Raw genomic sequence first — 19944 nt, 5'->3', positions numbered from 1 at the left:
CTGTCTCTACTGTTGTGGGATCCATGCCAGGGAAGGGGTTTTCTGTCTCTACTGTAGTTGGATCCATGCCAGTGAAGGGTTTTCTGTCTCTACTGTTGTGGGATCCATGCCAGGGAAGGGGTTTTCTGTCTCTACTGTAGTGGGATACATGCCAGGGAAGGGGTTTTCTGTCTCTACTGTAGTTGGATCCATGCCAGGGAAGGGTTTTCTGTCTCTCCTGTAGTTGGATCCATGCCAGGGAAGGGTTTCTTCTTCTACCTCCTCCAGGGAGAATAGGGCTTCATTTCACAGAGCCTTCGTAGCCTTAAGATTGTTGTTAGAACCTTGATGTGTCTTTGGTAGCTAAAGTGTTTCCTAGAGCCTTCGTTAGTAACGTGGCTCCTAAAAAACGTTGCACACCTTCGTGTGATACAGACCACTCTACGAGTGATCCAGAGTCCAGAACAGTCGTAGAACAGCCAAAGTACATCGTTGGATGCTCTTTTTTTTGCTCTTCTGCCTCACTTTATTCACAGAAGATCTCCTCTAAACGTAGAATCAAGATGTCGAGGCTATCTCTCTGACTGTGACCGCCTTTAACTTCAGAACAAAGTTGGCGACAAATAGAAAGTCGACAAAGTATTTGCAATTGTTACAAACAAGTGAACCATTCAATTACGCTTTTAAATGAAAACCCGAAATTAGCCCATTAAAAGAAACATGGGCCTTATTCTATTCATATTGAAATAAATGTTCTTGTTCAATCAATAACCCATTTGCAGCCATAGCTGGTAGTATCTCTCTAGGAGCTGATCCGTTGTCAGCATTGTGAAAAAATTATAATGCAAAGGTATGACGTGAATGGAGAACGCTGATCCGAGAGCAGCGCTGCTTTTCTTTTCATCCTATTAGTATCGACAAAAGGTCTGACCTTTTGACCTGAGAACGTTCTCCATACGTTCCTGTTTGGGACGCAGGTCACAAGAAGTTGGCTCATCTGGTATCGATCATCGTAATGCTCAAGTCTCCTCTGAGAAACAAGGCAGTAGCAATCAGGTGAGATGGTTCTCTCTGGCGCAACCCTGTGGCAGACACGTGAAGACAGAGCTGAGGTGAGTACTGTCGACCTGTTTTACTTCATCCTCTTCATACCTATGTGGAACACAAGACTTCCAAGAGAGAGTTGCCAGTAGACCTTACTATAACACATATAGTGTGAATACATGGTTACAGATGATATAACCATGATGTATGTAGACTAGCTGACACTGAATCTACCCTGGGAGTCTAAGCTAGCCGTCTCGATGCGATATAAGAGTGTGTCCTCTGGACAAAGCGGTCTACGTGCAAGACATAAAGAAAGCAACTGGCCATTATTCCGCATGACTAGATATGAATAGGACTCAATACATAAAGAACTTATAACTAGAAAAAAACACCTTTCTGAAACCAAGCTAACCCGAAGCACTGTGTGTTTCTACTCTGAGATACTAAGACTCAAGTGATCATGTCTCTGTTCAATTTGCCCTTTTATGAAATTAACTCAAGCTGCTTCTGGTGAGCTCATTGTGTCAACCTTGTGCCAAAAGTAAAAGTATCTTAATGTGTACAATAGAAGACAATACAATAGGACTGTTTTATTATCACACATATTGTATATATACTTTGAACATGTAGGTCAAATGTATGTCAGTAATATAGTATTGGTATAAATTGTGAGGTCTAATGCGTAGTATATTTGAAAGCTTTTAAGGTCTCCTGATGAAAATGCAGCATGCTGGGAATCAGCCTGCGATTAGAACTCATGTGGATAATAAAATGTGTAAACATACCCCAAAATGCATTTCACCTCACCCTCTCAGCCAATGGCACGGTCAGAAAACCAGTGGCTGCGCCGCTTGGGAAGCGTGCATTACAGCGCTAGAGGGAGAGATGCTACTCTCTGTTCTCTGACACTGCCCAGAGCGCCATGCAACTGTACTGAGAGAAAGAGGAGGGGGAGGAGAGAGGGTGGAGGGGGAGGAGGAAGAGTAGAGGGGGAGGAGGGAGAGTAGAGGGGGAGGGGGAGAGTAGAGGGGAAGAGAGGAGGGGGAGGAGGGAGACAAGAGGGGAGGAGGGAGAGTAGAGGGGGAGGAGGAAGACAAGAGGGGGAGGAGGGAGAGTAGAGGGGGGGAGAGTAGACGGGAAGAGAGGGAGGAGGGAGAGTAGAGGGGGGGAGAGTAGAGGGGAAGAGAGGGAGGAGGGAGAGTAGAGGGGGAGGAGGGAGAGTTGAGAACAAATGCTAGCATCAGTGGCACAGGCAGAATGAGAGAGAGCAGGGAGAGGAATTATGTGGAGGAGGACTTTATTAAAAAGTGAGAGAGAGCAGCTGAAAGAGGAGGGCAGAGAGAGAGAGAGATGCTGTTGCCACAGAAGAGTGTGGATAAAGAATCATCCATCTTTAACAGCTTGTGAGGGATAAACGTATATGAAAACCTAGGGACGTAGGCACGAATAAATGCTCATAGAAGACAAAACCAACCAGATCATACTACCACAGGCTGTGGATTATAACTCCAGTCGATCAGATTCACACAGACAAAAGACGAAGAAGAGAGAGAGAGAGAAGAAGAATATGTGGGAATCAGGCAGGTGAGATGACATTTTCACACAGCGTCCACAGCCATGATGTCATCACAGCGAGATTAGACAGCCTGCCTGGGCGTTACAGCTGAGGACGGTGTGTGTGTGTGTTCTAGCGTATGTGAACTCTGAAGAAGATGAAGAGGAGATCCAGCTATGAATGAAGGGCCACAGATGGATCATCACAACACAACCTGGGTTACATGGAGAGTAATGTTTATTCCCACCACAACTGGACAAGATGAGAAACTGTTGTTTTAGGAGTAGGGAGCTCTGATGAACAGAACAGAACAGAGGTGTATGTTTCTACCATATACTGTAGTTCTTACCCACCCACTCTCACCAGGGAGCACCACATCTGGTCCACGGGGAGCCATTCTCTGGCTGCAGCAGTCCCAAACTGGAGCTGAGGTGAACAGTGTTGGAGCGGTGTCACCCAGGGCTGGAGCCTGGACCAGAGCCCCTGGTTGGCACACATAGCATGCTACACCTGACCTCACCTGGTCTCATCGCCTAGCATTAACTGTGGATTGTCCTGGGCTTCCCTGACTACAGGGAGGAGGAAGAGGAAGTCACTGCCTTACAGAAGAAGAACAACAGAGACATTCAGAGTCAGCTACAGGAGACAGAGAACTTCCTGTTGAATGTGAGTATTCTATACTCTACTGTGTTCTACTAGCCTGAGTGCCAATCTGTTTGTATTATCATGCTAACTCCCTGCCACTCATTGTCATGTCCAGGTTTGATTTGACAATGACAGCAATGGAGTTGGCAAGAGCACAGGCTATGTTTCAAATATGTTTCGACTATGTTTCGACTACTGTATATGAGGCCAATGACAATATACTGTCATTACTGTCTTTTTTTTACCTCAGTTAGTGACGTCCTTCCTTAGAGTGTTCAGAATGTTCAGTTCTAGGACTGTTCTGTGTGATGAGGATGATGAGGATGAGGATGATGAGGATAAGGATGATGACGATGATATAATGATGATGATGATGATGATGATGACGTACTCTGGACCAATGATTCTAGTCCTGAGCCCATTCTATATCAATCAGCTGACCTTTCATGCATCGTTACATTCAGCTAATCTGGTTCAAATGGCAGAGACAATGTCTTTTTCTATTCATCAACCAGAGTTAGGATCGCTGACATGGAGTATGACGCAGGGACAGCATCTCAAATGGCACCCTATTCCCTATTCCCTATTCCCTACATACCCTGTTGATTGCACATTCTAATGCTATCATCAATGTACCTATTGAGTGTCTGCGTCATCAGAATGGCATGAAGATGTAGCAGCATACACCCCTACAGTCTGGGTGTTCAGTACAGTCTGATCATATTATCAATGCCTCTATTGAGAGTGTATGCAATGCATCATTTAAATGTCCTGACTTTTTTTCCTCTTTAGCTATGGGGCAGGCACATGGTCCCATGCCCATACAAAAAGCTGTGTGATGGGTGACTGTATCTAATCAGACAGTAGGATAAGTGACATGTGAGAGGTGGAGTGTGAGAGAGCTGTAGAATTATTCTGAACAATCTGGAACTAAGCGTGCGTCTCCAATGGGCCCTGGTCAAAAGAAGTGCACTAACTAGGGTATAGGGTGCCGTCTGGGACATTGACTAGATGTAACTCCTCTAGCAGTGGACATGTTAATGTCAACAAGTCATACCTCTGACTCTGTAGTGTTAATGTCTGCAGGCAATATGAACTGCTGCTACTGTTGGGCTGCTGAGCCAATGACATCACTGCAGACAGAACAGAACAGACGGACAGAACCGATAGAACAGACAGAACAGAGAGCACAGAGTGCACACACAGTAATCTCCTGCTGTAGAGTTTCAACTGATATGTTCAGAAGTGCACCGCATTGCCACCAACCCCCTCTATGCTGCTACAGGATTATTGGGGAAACAATTGTTTATATTGGAGGTGGAGTGTCTGCAACTCTCTTAATGTTTTAGAGTTTTATAGTTTATTTGCCGTTAGTCAGCAACTCCACACAAAATTATTTTTCTGGGCGTGTCGCCAGATCATGTTTTTTATTCTACTATATTAGAGGTGACAGCCTATTACTTTAACAACATAATATACAAATCAGCAGAGGACAATAAGGACTCCCAGCATTGTGTTGAATGCAGACCAACATACTGTGCGACACAACAATAAGGACTCCCAGCATTGTGTTGAATGCAGACCAACATACTGTGCGACACAACAATAAGGACTCCCAGCATTATGTTGAATGCAGACCAACATACTGTGCGACACAACAATAAGGACTCCCAGCATTATGTTGAATGCAGACAGACATACGACACAACAATAAGGACTCCCAGCATTATGTTGAATGCAGACCAACATACTGTACGACACAACAATAAGGACTCCCAGCATTATGTTGAATGCAGACAGACATACGACACAACAATAAGGACTCCCAGCATTATGTTGAATGCAGACAGACACACGACACATCACATAGATTTTATTATTGTGCATAAAGATCCAGTTGTACAACGATGGCTACAACTTGCAAAGTGTAAACATTTAATCCGTTAATTGATTGTGATGACATCATAGTTCCAGTCCAGTGCTGGCCTTGTGGCCCGGAGGCAGACTGGTCATTTTAGTCCCAATTAGGGTTACGGATGAACCCCATTTGCTGATTTCACACATGGGTTCCCTCTACTCTATATCAGGGCTACAACATATCAGTGCCTTGTCTCTACTCTGTAACAGGGCTACAGCATATCAGTGCCTTGTCTCTACTCTGTAACAGGGCTACAGCATATCAGTGCCTTGTCTCTAGTCAAGCAGGGCTACAGCATATCAGTGTCTTGTCTCTATTCTATATCAGGGCTACAACATATCAGTGTCTTGTCTCTAGTCTATCAGGGCTACAACATATCAGTGCCTTGTCTGTGTCCCAAATGGCAGTGTTGGTAGGGCATGGCACTTACAGCCCCAGTGTTGTGTGTTTGATTCCCATGGGTGACCAGTGCGAACAAATGCAAAAATGTATATACTCACTGCTGTAAGTCGCTCTGGATAAGAGCGTCTGCTAAATGACTCAGATGTATGATGTAGTGCCCCACTTTTGACCAGGGTGTCACGGCCTGACCATAGAGAGCTCTTGTTTCTCTATGGTGTAGTAGGTCAGGGCGTGACAAGGGTGTGTTCTAGTTTAACATTTCTATGTTGGTGTTTTGGTTTGGTTCTCAATTAGAGGCAGCTGGTTTTTTATTTTATTTATTTTATTTATTTTACCTTTATTTAACCAGGTAGGCTAGTTGAGAACACCTTTATTTAACCAGGTAGGCTAGTTGAGAACACCTTTATTTAACCAGGTAGGCTAGTTGAGAACACCTTTATTTAACCAGGTAGGCTAGTTGAGAACACCTTTATTTAACCAGGTAGGCTAGTTGAGAACACCTTTATTTAACCAGGTAGGCTAGTTGAGAACACCTTTATTTAACCAGGTAGGCTAGTTGAGAACACCTTTATTTAACCAGGTAGGCTAGTTGAGAACACCTTTATTTAACCCGGTAGGCTAGTTGGGAACACCTTTATTTAACCAGGTAGGCTAGTTGAGAACACCTTTATTTAACCAGGTAGGCTAGTTGAGAACACCTTTATTTAACCAGGTAGGCTAGTTGAGAACACCTTTATTTAACCAGGTAGGCTAGTTGAGAACACCTTTATTTAACCCGGTAGGCTAGTTGGGAACACCTTTATTTAACCAGGTAGGCTAGTTGAGAACACCTTTATTTAACCAGGTAGGCTAGTTGAGAACACCTTTATTTAACCAGGTAGGCTAGTTGAGAACACCTTTATTTAACCAGGTAGGCTAGTTGAGAACACCTTTATTTAACCCGGTAGGCTAGTTGGGAACACCTTTATTTAACCAGGTAGGCTAGTTGAGAACACCTTTATTTAACCAGGTAGGCTAGTTGAGAACACCTTTATTTAACCAGGTAGGCTAGTTGAGAACACCTTTATTTAACCAGGTAGGCTAGTTGAGAACACCTTTATTTAACCAGGTAGGCAAGTTGAGAACAAGTTCTCATTTACAATTGCGACCTGGCCAAGATAAAGCAAAGCAGTTCGACAGATAAAACGACACAGAGTTACACATGGAGTAAAAACAAACATACAGTCAATAATGCAGTAGAAACAAGTCTATATACGATGTGAGCAAATGAGGTGAGATAAGGGAGGTAAAGGCAAAAAAAGGCCATGGTGGCAAAGTAAATAAAATATAGCAAGTAAAACTGGTAATCGTTGCCTCTAATTGGGGATCATATTTAAGTAGCTATTTTTTCCACCTGTGTTTGTGGGATATTATTTTGTTTTCATGTCATGTGGTGGTCGTTTACGCGCTTTACTTTTATGTTTCCGTTTTTTGAGCGTGTTTGTTTCATGTAGTGCTCTCGTTTTTGGAACTATAATAAAAATGTGCCTGTTCATTAAACTCTGCTCTCCTGCACCTGACTTCGCCTCCAATACACCGTGACAGAATATCCCACCAAACCAGGACCAAGCAGCGTGTTCACCAGGTGAAGGAGTTTTGGACATGGGAAGAATCCGTGACCCTTCCTTGGCGGCAGAAGGAAGGTAATGATGGAGGACAGCGACGATGCCGGGGTGGGCGGCCACAGAAAGCCCAAGGACAAACCCAAGATTTTTTGGGGGGGAGCACAAGGGGTGGCCGGTCGAGCCGAGGAGAGTGCCAGAGCCCGAATGGCAAACTCTGGAGGAGCGTGTCGTCAGACAACGGCCACAGAAACCCCAAGATTTTTTGGGAGGGGCACATGGAGCTGGCGGCTGAGCCGCAGGAAGAGCCAGAGACTGTCAGGGAGGCAATGGAGAAGTTGGGAGAGAGAGAGATGAGAGAGATGTTGTGCAAGTGTGTTCTGCTCAACATTCGACCAGAAGATCCAGGTAGCAGTCTGGTGAAACCTGTGTTGGCTCCGCACATCTGGCCTCCAGTGTGCCTCCCCAGTCCGATACGTCCTGTGCCAGCTCCTCGCACTCGCCCTGAAGTGCGTGTCCCCAGTCCGATACGTCCTGTGTCTGCTCCTCCCACTCGTCCTGAGGTGTGTGTCATCAGTCCGGTGCCACCTGTACCGGCTCCACGCACTAGGCCTATAGTGCGCATTCCCAGTCCAGAGCTTCCGGTGACGTTTCCCAGTCGTTTCCCCGGAACCTCCGTGGACGGTCCACGGTTCGAACCACCTGCGACGGTCCACGGTCCGGAACCTCCTGCGATGGTCCACGGTCCGGAACCTCCTGCGACGGTCAACGGTCCGGAACCTCCTGCGACGGTCAACGGTCCGGAACCTCCAGCGACGGTCAACGGTCCGGAACCTCCAGCGACGGTCAACGGTACAGAACCTCCAGCGACGGTCAACGGTCCGGAACCTCCAGCGACGGTCAACGGTCCGGAACCTCCAGCGACGGTCAATGGTCCGGAACCTCCAGCGACGGTCAACGGTCCGGAACCTCCAGCGACGGTCAACGGTCTGGAGCTTCCAGGCACGGAGTTCAGTCCAGCTCCTAGGCCGGAGCCTTCCTCTGCGCCGATATCCAGTCCAGGCACAGTGTCCAGTACTGCTCCAAGGCCGGAGCCTTCCTCTGCGCCGATATCCAGTCCAGGCACAGTGTCCAGTCCTGCTCCAAGGCCGGAGCCTTCCTCTGCGACGCTATCCAGTCCAGGCACGGTGTCCAGTCCTGCTCCAAGGTCGGAGCCTTCCTCTGCGCCTGTATCCAGTCCAGGCACGGTGTCCAGTCCCACTCCAGGGCAGGAGCCCTCCTCTGCGCCTTTGCCCAGTCCAGACACGGCGTCCAGTCCTGCTCCAAGGCCGGAGCCTTCCTCTGCGCCGATATCCAGTCCAGGCACGGTGTCCAGTCCCACTCCAGGGCAGGAGCCCTCCTCTGCGCCTTTGCCCAGTCCAGACACGGCGTCCAGTCCCACTCCAGGGCAGGAGCCCTCCTCGGCACCGATGCCCAGTCCAGGTACGTCGTTCAGCCCGGCGCCATGGTCGGATCCGAGGTCTGGGGGGGGATGCGACCCACACTGGAGCTGCCACCGACACTAGCCACCCCCCCCCTAACCCTCCCATTTCGTTTCAGGTTTTGCGGCCGGAGTCCGCACCTTTGGGGTGGGGGTACTGTCACGCCCTGACCATAGAGAGCTCTTGTTTCTCTATGGTGTAGTTGGTCAGGGTGTGACGAGGGGGTGTTCTCGCTTAACATTTCTATGTTGGTGTTCTGGTTTGGTTCCCAATTAGAGGCAGCTGGTAATCGTTGCCTCTAATTGGGGATCATAGTTAAGTAGCTATTTTTCCCACCTGTGTTTGTGGCATATTATTTTGTGTTTGTGCATGTGCACCACGTAGTCACGTTTCGTTGTTCGTTTATTGTTTTGTTTTGCTGAAGTTTCACTTGATAATAAAGATGTGGAACTCTAAGCTTCTCTAGGATAGGGGGCAGCATTTGGAATTTTGGATGAAAAGCATGCCCAAATTCAACTGCCTGCTACTCATCCCCAGAAGATAAGATATGCGTGGTATTAGTAGATTTGGATAGAAAACACTCTGAAGTTTCTAAAACGGTTTGAATCATGTCTGTGAGTAAAACAGAATTTATGTAGCAGGCAAAACCCCAAGAACAAACCATTCAGATGTGTTTTTTTGAGGTCACTCTCTTTTCAATGGGGTTTCATTGGGAATCCAGATTTCTAAGGGACTTGCTTGCAAATCCTACCGCTTCCACTGGATGTCACCAGTCTTTAGAAATTGGTTGAGGTTATTCCTTTGTGTAATGAAGAAGTACGGCCATCTTGAATGAGGGTCACTTCATGTGTACTGTTTGATAGAGGCGCATGACCAGAAAGCATGCTTCAGTTTGTTTTATTCCTGTATTGAACACAGATCCTCCCGTCTTCAATTTTATCGATTATTTACTTTAAAAAATACCTAAAGTTGTATTACAAAAGTAGTTTGAAATGTTTTGGCAAAGTTTACAGGTAACTTTTGAGATATTTTGTTGTCACGTTGCGCATGTTGGAACCGGTGTTTTTCTGGATCAATCACGCCAAATAAATTTATATTTTGGATATATATGGACAGAATTAATCAAACAAAAGGACCATTTGTGATGTTTATGGGACATATTGGAGTGCCAACAGAAGAAGCTCGTCAAAGGCATGATTTATATTTTTATTTCTGCGTTTTGTGTCGCGCCTGCAGGGTTGAAATATGTTTTCTCTCTTTTGTTTACGGAGGTGCTATCCTCAGATAATAGCATAGTTTGCTTTCGCCGAAAAGCCTTTTTGAAATCTGACATGTTGGCTGGATTCACAACACGTGTAGCTTTAATTTAGTATCTTACATGTGTGATTTAATGGAAGTTAGATTTTTATAGGAATTGATTTGAATTTGGCGCTCAGCATTTTCTCTGGCTTTTAGCCAAGTGGGACGTCCCACATATCCCAGAGAGGTTTTCTAAGTACGCTGCGCCTTGGTCCAGTTCTTACGGCAACCGTGACACAGGGCCCATATTTATTTATATATATATTTCAAATGTAACCTTTATTTAACTAGGCTAGTCAGTTAAGAACAAATTATTTACAATGACGATCTACTCCTTGCCAAACCTGGACAACGCTGGGCCAATTGTGCACCGCCCTTCCCAATCACAGCCGGATGTGATACAGCCTGGATTCGAACCAGAGACTGTAGTAACGCCTCTTGCACTGAGATGCAGTGCCTTAGAGCTCTGGTCAAAAGTAGTGCGCTATATAGGGAATAGGTTGGCGTTTGGGACAAACCCATGTCTGTAGACAAATATTATGCACTGAGACATCTCAGCTACATCTCAAACTGTACAGTATAGATTGATTCCATAGGCAATATGTACAGTATAGATTGATTCCATTGGCAATATGCACAGTATAGATTGATTCCATAGGCAATATGTACAGTATAAATTGATTCCATAGGCAATATGTACAGTATAAATTGATTCCATAGGCAATATGTACAGTAGAGATTGATTCCATAGGCAATATGTACAGTATAGATTGATTCCATAGGCAATATGTACAGTAGAGATTGATTCCATAGGCAATATGTACAGTAGAGATTGATTCCATAGGCAATATGTACAGTATAAATTGATTCCATAGTTAATATGTACAGTATAAATTGATTCCATAGGCAATATGTACAATATAGATTGATTCCATAGGCAATATGTACAGTAGAGATTGATTCCATAGGCAATATGTACAGTAGAGATTGATTCCATAGGCAATATGTACAGTATAAATTGATTCCATAGGCAATATGTACAGTATAGATTGATTCCATAGTTAATATGTACAGTATAAATTGATTCCATAGGCAATATGTACAGTATAGATTGATTCCATAGGCAATATGTACAGTATAGATTGATTCCATTGGCAATATGCACAGTATAGATTGATTCCATAGGCAATATGTACAGTAGAGATTGATTCCATAGTTAATATGTACAGTATAATACTGTTCTAAATGTATTTATGTGGCGTCTCCTCCCTGAAACATTATGTCACAGACCTGATGTTCTGTCCACACATGACTACCCTCAGCTGAGCACAGGGCACGATTCACCAACATTACGTCACTGTGCACCCTGTCAGTACATAGGCTATGTTGTACTGTACTGAATGAAGATTGAACCACAGCTTATTGTGATTTGATTACATGATCTATTAAATAAAGGTAGACTGAAGCTCAGAGGGTAACCCCTCTTACACAACCCAAATTATGTGGTTCCCTTCCCAGTGCACTTGTTTTTACCAGGGCCCATAGAGCTCTGGTCAAATGTAGTGCACTATGTAGTGTCTCTGGTACCGAACTCTGTTCAATGACAAGGACAGTTTGATTTATCCAGAAGGACCTGTGAGTTGTTCCATTCGAAGAGGACATTATCATTGTAATAAGCACAATGTGAAGGGTCACATCATGAGTTGATTCTGTTTTTTAGTCTCTGATTATTTTTATCATATTTTATATCATCCTTAGATGTTTTATGTGTTTGTCATCTTCCTGCAGGGTATGGAAATGACTAGCTCTCGTCCCGGGGCCTTCCTGTACAGTCCTACTTAGTGGAGAGATGTGCACTAACTCCCTAGACCAGAGTTAGGAAATTACTTGTTTTAGTTTCGCTTTGAACCCATTGCCACCACATTGTTTATTATTTCTCTCTCTGTGTGTCTTGGGAAAAAAGTTAAAACTTCCATACTGTGCTTACCAGCCTTGCCAATATCACTTGTGTTTATTAAGTTTACGCGTCGGCCTCACAACCTTTGTCAGAGCTTCTCTCAGACAGTGACTCCAGCCCCGAGTGAACACGTTGGTTATAATTTCTATCTCTGTGTGTCTGACTGACAGTTACTCAGTTATCACCTTGGTTAGGAGCAATTGTGTCTCTCTGTCTCTCTGACAGTGACTCGAAGAATGTTTGAGTGAACATGTTGTTTATAATCTCTCTCTGAAAGTGACCCTAGGGCCCAGGCTGGTCCTGCTCCCTGATTGGAGGATGGGAACGGCAGAGGTCATGTCAGAGGTCACGGCACGCATGGACAGCATGGAGGTCAAGGATGAGTGGCAGGACGAAGACTTCCCCAGGTAGAGGAGCATAGCGATTTATGAGGAAACGATCAGAGCAGGGTTTGAACCAATAACCGTGTGTTTATTGAGCGAGTGCACTACAACCTACTCCATAAAAGGCTGGGTCTCTTGGCAGAGGCAACTAACCTACATACAGTGTGGCTATATTGGCACACCTCAGTATTTTCACATTCTGTTTGAATACTAAAACATTTAATAAAAGATCATAACAAGGAGGAGGCAGTTCATTAGTCATTTTTTATTGAACCTTTATTTAACTAGGCAAGTCAGTTAAGAACAAATTCTTATTTTCAATGACGGCCTAGGAACAGTGGGTTAACTGCCTGTTCAGGGGCAGAACGACAGATTTGTACCATGTCAGCTCGGGGATCTGAACTTGCAACCTTCCAGTTACTAGTCCAATGCTCTAACCACTAGGCTACCCTGCTGCCTCTACACTCTAACCACTAGGCTACCTGCCGCCTCTACACTCCAACCACTAGGCTACCCTGCCGCCTCTACACTCTAACCACTAGGCTACCTGCCGCCTCTACACTCCAACCACTAGGCTACCCTGCCGCCTCTACACTCTAACCACTAGGCTACCCTGCCGCCTCTACACTCTAACCACTAGGCTACCCTGCCGCCTCTACACTCTAACCACTAGGCTACCCTGCCGCCTCTACACTCTAACCACTAGGCTACCTGCCGCCTCTACACTCTAACCACTAGGCTACCCTGCCACCTCTACACTCTAACCACTAGGCTACCCTGCCACCTCTACACTCTAACCACTAGGCTACCCTGCCACCTCTACACTCTAACCACTAGGCTACCCTGCCGCCCCTACACTCTAACCACTAGGCTACCCTGCCACCTCTACACTCTAACCACTAGGCTACCTGCCACCTCTACACTCTAACCACTAGGCTACCTGCCACCCCTACACTCTAACCACTAGGCTACCTGCCACCTCTACACTCTAACCACTAGGCTACCTGCCCCCTCGACACTCTAACCACTAGGCTACCTGCCACCTCTACACTCTAACCACTAGGCTACCTGCCACCTCTACACTCTAACCACTAGGCTACCCTGCCGCCTCTACACTCTAACCACTAGGCTACCTGCCACCTCTACACTCTAACCACTAGGCTACCCTGCCACCTCTACACTCTAACCACTAGGCTACCCTGCCGCCTCTACACTCTAACCACTAGGCTACCTGCCGCCTCTACACTCTAACCACTAGGCTACCTGCCACCTCTACACTCTAACCACTAGGCTACCTGCTGCCTCTACACTCTAACCACTAGGCTACCTGCCGCCTCTACACTCTAACCACTAGGCTACCCTGCCGCCTCTACACTCTAACCACTAGGCTACCTGCCGCCTCTACACTCTAACCACTAGGCTACCTGCTGCCTCTACACTCTAACCACTAGGCTACCTGCTGCCTCTACACTCTAACCACTAGGCTACCTGCCGCCTCTACACTCTAACCACTAGGCTACCCTGCCACCTCTACACTCTAACCACTAGGCTACCTGCCGCCTCTACACTCTAACCACTAGGCTACCTGCTGCCTCTACACTCTAACCACTAGGCTACCCTGCCACCTCTACACTCTAACCACTAGGCTACCTGCCACCTCTACACTCTAACCACTAGGCTACCCTGCCACCTCTACACTCTAACCACTAGGCTACCTGCCACCTCTACACTCTAACCACTAGGCTACCTGCCACCTCTACACTCTAACCACTAGGCTACCCTGCCACCTCTACACTCTAACCACTAGGCTACCCTGCCACCTCTACACTCTAACCACTAGGCTACCCTGCCGCCTCTACACTCTAACCACTAGGCTACCCTGCCACCTCTACACTCTAACCACTAGGCTACCTGCCACCTCTACACTCTAACCACTAGGCTACCCTGCCACCTCTACACTCTAACCACTAGGCTACCTGCCACCTCTACACTCTAACCACTAGGCTACCTGCCACCTCTACACTCTAACCACTAGGCTACCCTGCCACCTCTACACTCTAACCACTAGGCTACCCTGCCACCTCTACACTCTAACCACTAGGCTACCCTGCCGCCTCTACACTCTAACCACTAGGCTACCCTGCCACCTCTACACTCTAACCACTAGGCTACCTGCCGCCTCTACACTCTAACCACTAGGCTACCCTGCCGCCTCTACACTCTAACCACTAGGCTACCCTGCCACCTCTACACTCTAACCACTAGGCTACCCTGCCACCTCTACACTCTAACCACTAGGCTACCTGCCGCCTCTACACTCTAACCACTAGGCTACCCTGCCACCTCTACACTCTAACCACTAGGCTACCCTGCCGCCTCTACACTCTAACCACTAGGCTACCTGCCGCCTCTACACTCTAACCACTAGGCTACCTGCCGCCTCTACACTCTAACCACTAGGCTACCCTGCCACCTCTACACTCTAACCACTAGGCTACCCTGCCGCCTCTACACTCTAACCACTAGGCTACCCTGCCACCTCTACACTCTAACCACTAGGCTACCCTGCCACCTCTACACTCTAACCACTAGGCTACCTGCCACCTCTACACTCTAACCACTAGGCTACCCTGCCACCTCTACACTCTAACCACTAGGCTACCCTGCCACCCCTACACTCTAACCACTAGGCTACCCTGCCACCTCTACACTCTAACCACTAGGCTACCCTGCCGCCTCTACACTCTAACCACTAGGCTACCCTGCCACCCCTACACTCTAACCACTAGGCTACCCTGCCACCTCTACACTCTAACCACTAGGCTACCCTGCCGCCTCTACACTCTAACCACTAGGCTACCCTGCCACCTCTACACTCTAACCACTAGGCTACCCTGCCTCCTCTACACTCTAACCACTAGGCTACCCTGCCACCTCTACACTCTAACCACTAGGCTACCCTGCCGCCTCTACACTCTAACCACTAGGCTACCCTGCCGCCTCTACACTCTAACCACTAGGCTACCCTGCCACCTCTACACTCTAACCACTAGGCTACCTGCTGCCTCTACACTCTAACCACTAGGCTACCCTGCCACCTCTACACTCTAACCACTAGGCTACCTGCCGCCTCTACACTCTAACCACTAGGCTACCCTGCCACCTCTACACTCTAACCACTAGGCTACCCTGCCACCTCTACACTCTAACCACTAGGCTACCTGCCGCCTCTACACTCTAACCACTAGGCTACCCTGCCACCTCTACACTCTAACCACTAGGCTACCCTGCCGCCTCTACACTCTAACCACTAGGCTACCTGCCGCCTCTACACTCTAACCACTAGGCTACCTGCCGCCTCTACACTCTAACCACTAGGCTACCCTGCCACCTCTACACTCTAACCACTAGGCTACCCTGCCGCCTCTACACTCTAACCACTAGGCTACCCTGCCACCTCTACACTCTAACCACTAGGCTACCCTGCCACCTCTACACTCTAACCACTAGGCTACCTGCCACCTCTACACTCTAACCACTAGGCTACCCTGCCGCCTCTACACTCTAACCACTAGGCTACCCTGCCGCCTCTACACTCTAACCACTAGGCTACCCTGCCTCCCCTACACTCTAACCACTAGGCTACCTGCCACCTCTACACTCTAACCACTAGGCTACCCTGCCGCCTCTACACTCTAACCACTAGGCTACCCTGCCGCCTCTACACTCTAACCACTAGGCTACCCTGCCTCCCCTACACTCTAACCACTAGGCTACCTGCCACCTCTACACTCTAACCACTAGGCTACCCTGCCGCCTCTACACTCTAACCACTAGGCTACCCTGCCGCCTCTACACTCTAACCACTAGGCTACCCTGCCTCCCCTACACTCTAACCACTAGGCTACCCTGCCACCTCTACACTCTAACCACTAGGCTACCCTGCCTCCTCTACACTCTAACCACTAGGCTACCCTGCCGCCTCTACACTCTAACCACTAGGCTACCCTGCCACCTCTACACTCTAACCACTAGGCTACCCTGCCACCCCTACACTCTAACCACTAGGCTACCCTGCCACCTCTACACTCTAACCACTAGGCTACCCTGCCGCCTCTACACTCTAACCACTAGGCTACCCTGCCACCTCTACACTCTAACCACTAGGCTACCCTGCCACCCCTACACTCTAACCACTAGGCTACCCTGCCACCTCTACACTCTAACCACTAGGCTACCTGCCGCCTCTACACTCTAACCACTAGGCTACCCTGCCGCCTCTACACTCTAACCACTAGGCTACCCTGCCGCCTCTACACTCTAACCACTAGGCTACCCTGCTGCCCCAAATACTGAGTTTGTTATCTGTTTAGTTCTATTGAGACGATTTATAATGTTTGACTTCATGTCATTGGGTTCAACCTCTCAACCTCAAATTGATAAATTATAAAACAGTACTGTAAATACACAGTTATTACAATGAATGTTAGTGATTAGCATGAACAGAGATGTTGGGTAGTACTACATTGACATACAGAGCCTTCAGAATGTATTCACACCCCTTAACTTTGTCCACATTGTGTTGTGTTACAGTCTGAATTTAACATGGATTGAACTGACATTTTTCACTGCCTACACAAAATACCCCATAATGTCAAAAGTGTAATTATGTTTATTTTATTTTATTGTTTACAAATTAATAACAAATAAAAAGGTGAAATGTCTTGAGTCAATAAGTATTCACACCCCTTTGTTACGGCAAGCTTAAATAAGTTCGGGTGTAAATATGTGCTTAACAAGTCACATAATAAGTTGCATGGACTTACTCCTTGTGCAATAATATTGTTTAACATGATTTTGGAATGGCTAACTCATCTATGTACCCCACACTTACAAATATCTGTAAGGTCCCTCATCTCTGTACCCCACACTTACAAATATCTGTAAGGTCCCTCATTCAAGCAATGCATTTCAAACACAGATTCAACCACAAAGACCATATTGTGTGTAGATGGGTGATTTGTTTTTTATATTTTTGAATCCATTTTGAATTCACCCAGTAACACAACAAAATGTGGAAAAAGTCAAGGGGTGTGAATACATTCTGAAGCAGTATACATGGAGGCTACACATTCAGCTCGGACTCTCATCATTTGAAACTGATTTCAACGGTTTTAATTCATAAAAACAGACCTGTGTTACAACGGTATATAATTACCCATCAGTATGTACAGTAGACATGGGTCAGGTGTTCTGGCACATGTCTTGAACCAGGGGGAAAACAATGGGTAGCAGGTGCTTCTATAGTCCTTCAGGTCACTCATTACATCATCAGATTACATCAACAGATTACATACACTCTACATCATCAGATTACATCATCAGTTATTCACCTCAGGGTTACGCTGGGGGAAACAAATGTTTTTTTGAAACGTGACTAATAAAAACCATACACCGTTGAATGTTGAGGGTTGTGTGTAGTACACATGAAACATAGGAACCATTTTGAAACACTAATTATCTTGGATGCAGGATGTAGGTATGTGTTCAATAAGGCCTGGAATATGGGCACAGTTTAAACTCAAGACAAGCTCATGAATCACATATTTGAAATGATTGGGGTAATATCTCAGGTTATATCTGCAACAGACAATATCACATTACATTATACACTGCTTTCCCTGATTTTGACTAACTCACTGAAAACTTAACTAAGTCTGGGATGGGTGGAGAAGTAGTGAAAGGAGGCTCTGGGATGGGTGGAGAAGTAGTGAGAGGAGGCTCTGGGATGGGTGGAGAAGTAGTGAGAGGAAGCTATTGGATGGGTAGAGGAGTAGTGAGAGAAAGCTCTGGGATGGGTGGAGAAATAGTGAGAGGAGGCTCTGGGATGGGTGGAGTAGTGAGAGGAAGCTCTGGGATGGGTGGAGTAGTGAGAGGAAGCTCTGGGATGGGTAGAGAAGTAGTGAGAGGAAGCTCTGGGATGGGTGGAGAAGTAGTGAGAGGAGGCTCTGGGATGGGTGGAGTAGTGAGAGGAAGCTCTGGGATGGGTAGAGAAGTAGTGAGAGGAAGCTCTGGGATGGGTAGAGAAGTAGTGAGAGGAAGCTCTGGGATGGGTGGAGGAGTAGTGAAAGGAGGCTCTGGGATGGGTAGAGAAGTAGTGAGAGGAAGCTCTGGGATGGGTGGAGAAGTAGTGAGAGGAAGCTCTGGGATGGGTAGAGGAGTAGTGAGAGGAGGCTCTGGGATGGGTGGAGAAGTAGTGAGAGGAGGCTCTGGGATGGGTGGAGAAGTAGTGAGAGGAAGCTCTGGGATGGGTGAAGAAGTAGTGAGAGGAGGCTCTGGGATGGGTGGAGAAGTAGTGAGAGGAGGCTCTGGGATGGGTGGAGAAGTAGTGAGAGGAGGCTCTGGGATGGGTGGAGAAGTAGTGAGAGGAGGCTCTCGGATGGGTGGAGAAGTAGTGAGAGGAAGCTCTGGGATGGGCGGAGAGGTAATGATTATAATGTTCAGAGTGTAATGAGGCAGGGCCGGACTGGGACCAGAAATCGGCCCTGACATTTCTAACACACCTGCACATTTTTTTCCTTGCTGATCCAATTATTAGCCAGAAAATTCTAATTTTTCACAGAAAACCCAAGTTAGACAGGCCCATTGGGCTAAAAATGGACCAGCACATCTGACATTTGCCTGAAATGCCTGATTGCCAGTCTGCCCCTGGTAGGAGGCCCAAGGGTCTACTTGACATTCACTTTGGTTTTGTGTTTTCCTATTGTTATATTTCTGAGCTGCAGCTAAACCCAATGTACACTAGCATGGGGCAGCTAAAACCAATGTACACTAGTATGGGGCAGCTAAAACCAATGTACACTAGTAAGGGGCAGCTAAGCCCAATGTACACTAGTATGGGGCAGCTAAGCCCAGTGTACACTATTATGATACAGCTAAGCCCAATGTACACTAGTATGGGGCATCTAATCCCAATGTACACTAGTATGGGGCATCTAATCCCAATGTACACTAGTATGGGGCAGCTAATCCCAGTGTACACTAGTATGATACAACTAATCCCAATGTACACTAGTATGGGGCAGCTAATCCCAGTGTACACTAGTATGATACAACTAATCCCAATGTACACTAGTATGATACAACTAATCCCAATGTACACTAGTATGATACAACTAATCCCAATGTACACTAGTATGATACAACTAAACCCAATGTACACTATTATGATACAACTAATCCCAATGTACACTAGTATGATACAACTAAACCCAATGTACACTAGTATGATACAACTAAACCCAATGTACACTATTATTTTCTCCTATCTCCTCATCTCTCTCCTTGGTAATTCAGTAGCATTACCACACCCAAATAAGTCATCTTTATGGTAACCAGAGACTGTGGAGGGGTTAGGGTGTAGAGTTAAGGGTTGGGGATTCGGAAAGGGGGGAGGGAGTGGAGAAACTGAAATCTAGCCATCCACCACAGGAGGTTGGTGGCACCTTAATTGGGGAGGACAGGCTCGTGGTAACGGCTGGAGAGGAATGGTATCAAATAGATGCTATTCCATTGGCTCCGTTCCAGGTATAATTATGAGCCGTCCTCCCCTCAGCAGCCTCCACTGCCGTCCACCCTCTTATTTCTTCCTTTGTTAACAGTCAGATTCTCTTGTTA

The 19944-nt window shown here is 46.7% G+C and overlaps 1 protein-coding gene across 3 annotated transcripts in view; it reads left to right on the top strand.

The window, feature by feature from the left end:
• Positions 1–2239: 2239 nt before the first annotated feature.
• LOC109874589 (caytaxin) overlaps positions 2240–19944 on the top strand; it is a 32644-nt gene continuing 14939 nt past the window's right edge. For 2 of the 3 annotated variants that reach the window (XM_031810072.1, XM_031810073.1), the window contains exons 1-2: positions 2240–3247; positions 12162–12291. In XM_031810072.1, coding sequence (XP_031665932.1) covers positions 12203–12291 — 89 coding nt within the window. In that variant the 5' untranslated portion in view covers positions 2240–3247; positions 12162–12202. The remainder of the gene's footprint in view (positions 3248–12161; positions 12292–19944) is intronic. The other variant, XM_031810071.1, reaches the window with a different exon arrangement.

This window comes from Oncorhynchus kisutch, linkage group LG30, assembly GCF_002021735.2.
Source record: "Oncorhynchus kisutch isolate 150728-3 linkage group LG30, Okis_V2, whole genome shotgun sequence".
Lineage (NCBI taxonomy): Eukaryota > Metazoa > Chordata > Actinopteri > Salmoniformes > Salmonidae > Oncorhynchus > Oncorhynchus kisutch.
This window is presented reverse-complemented; position numbering and strand designations above follow the sequence as displayed.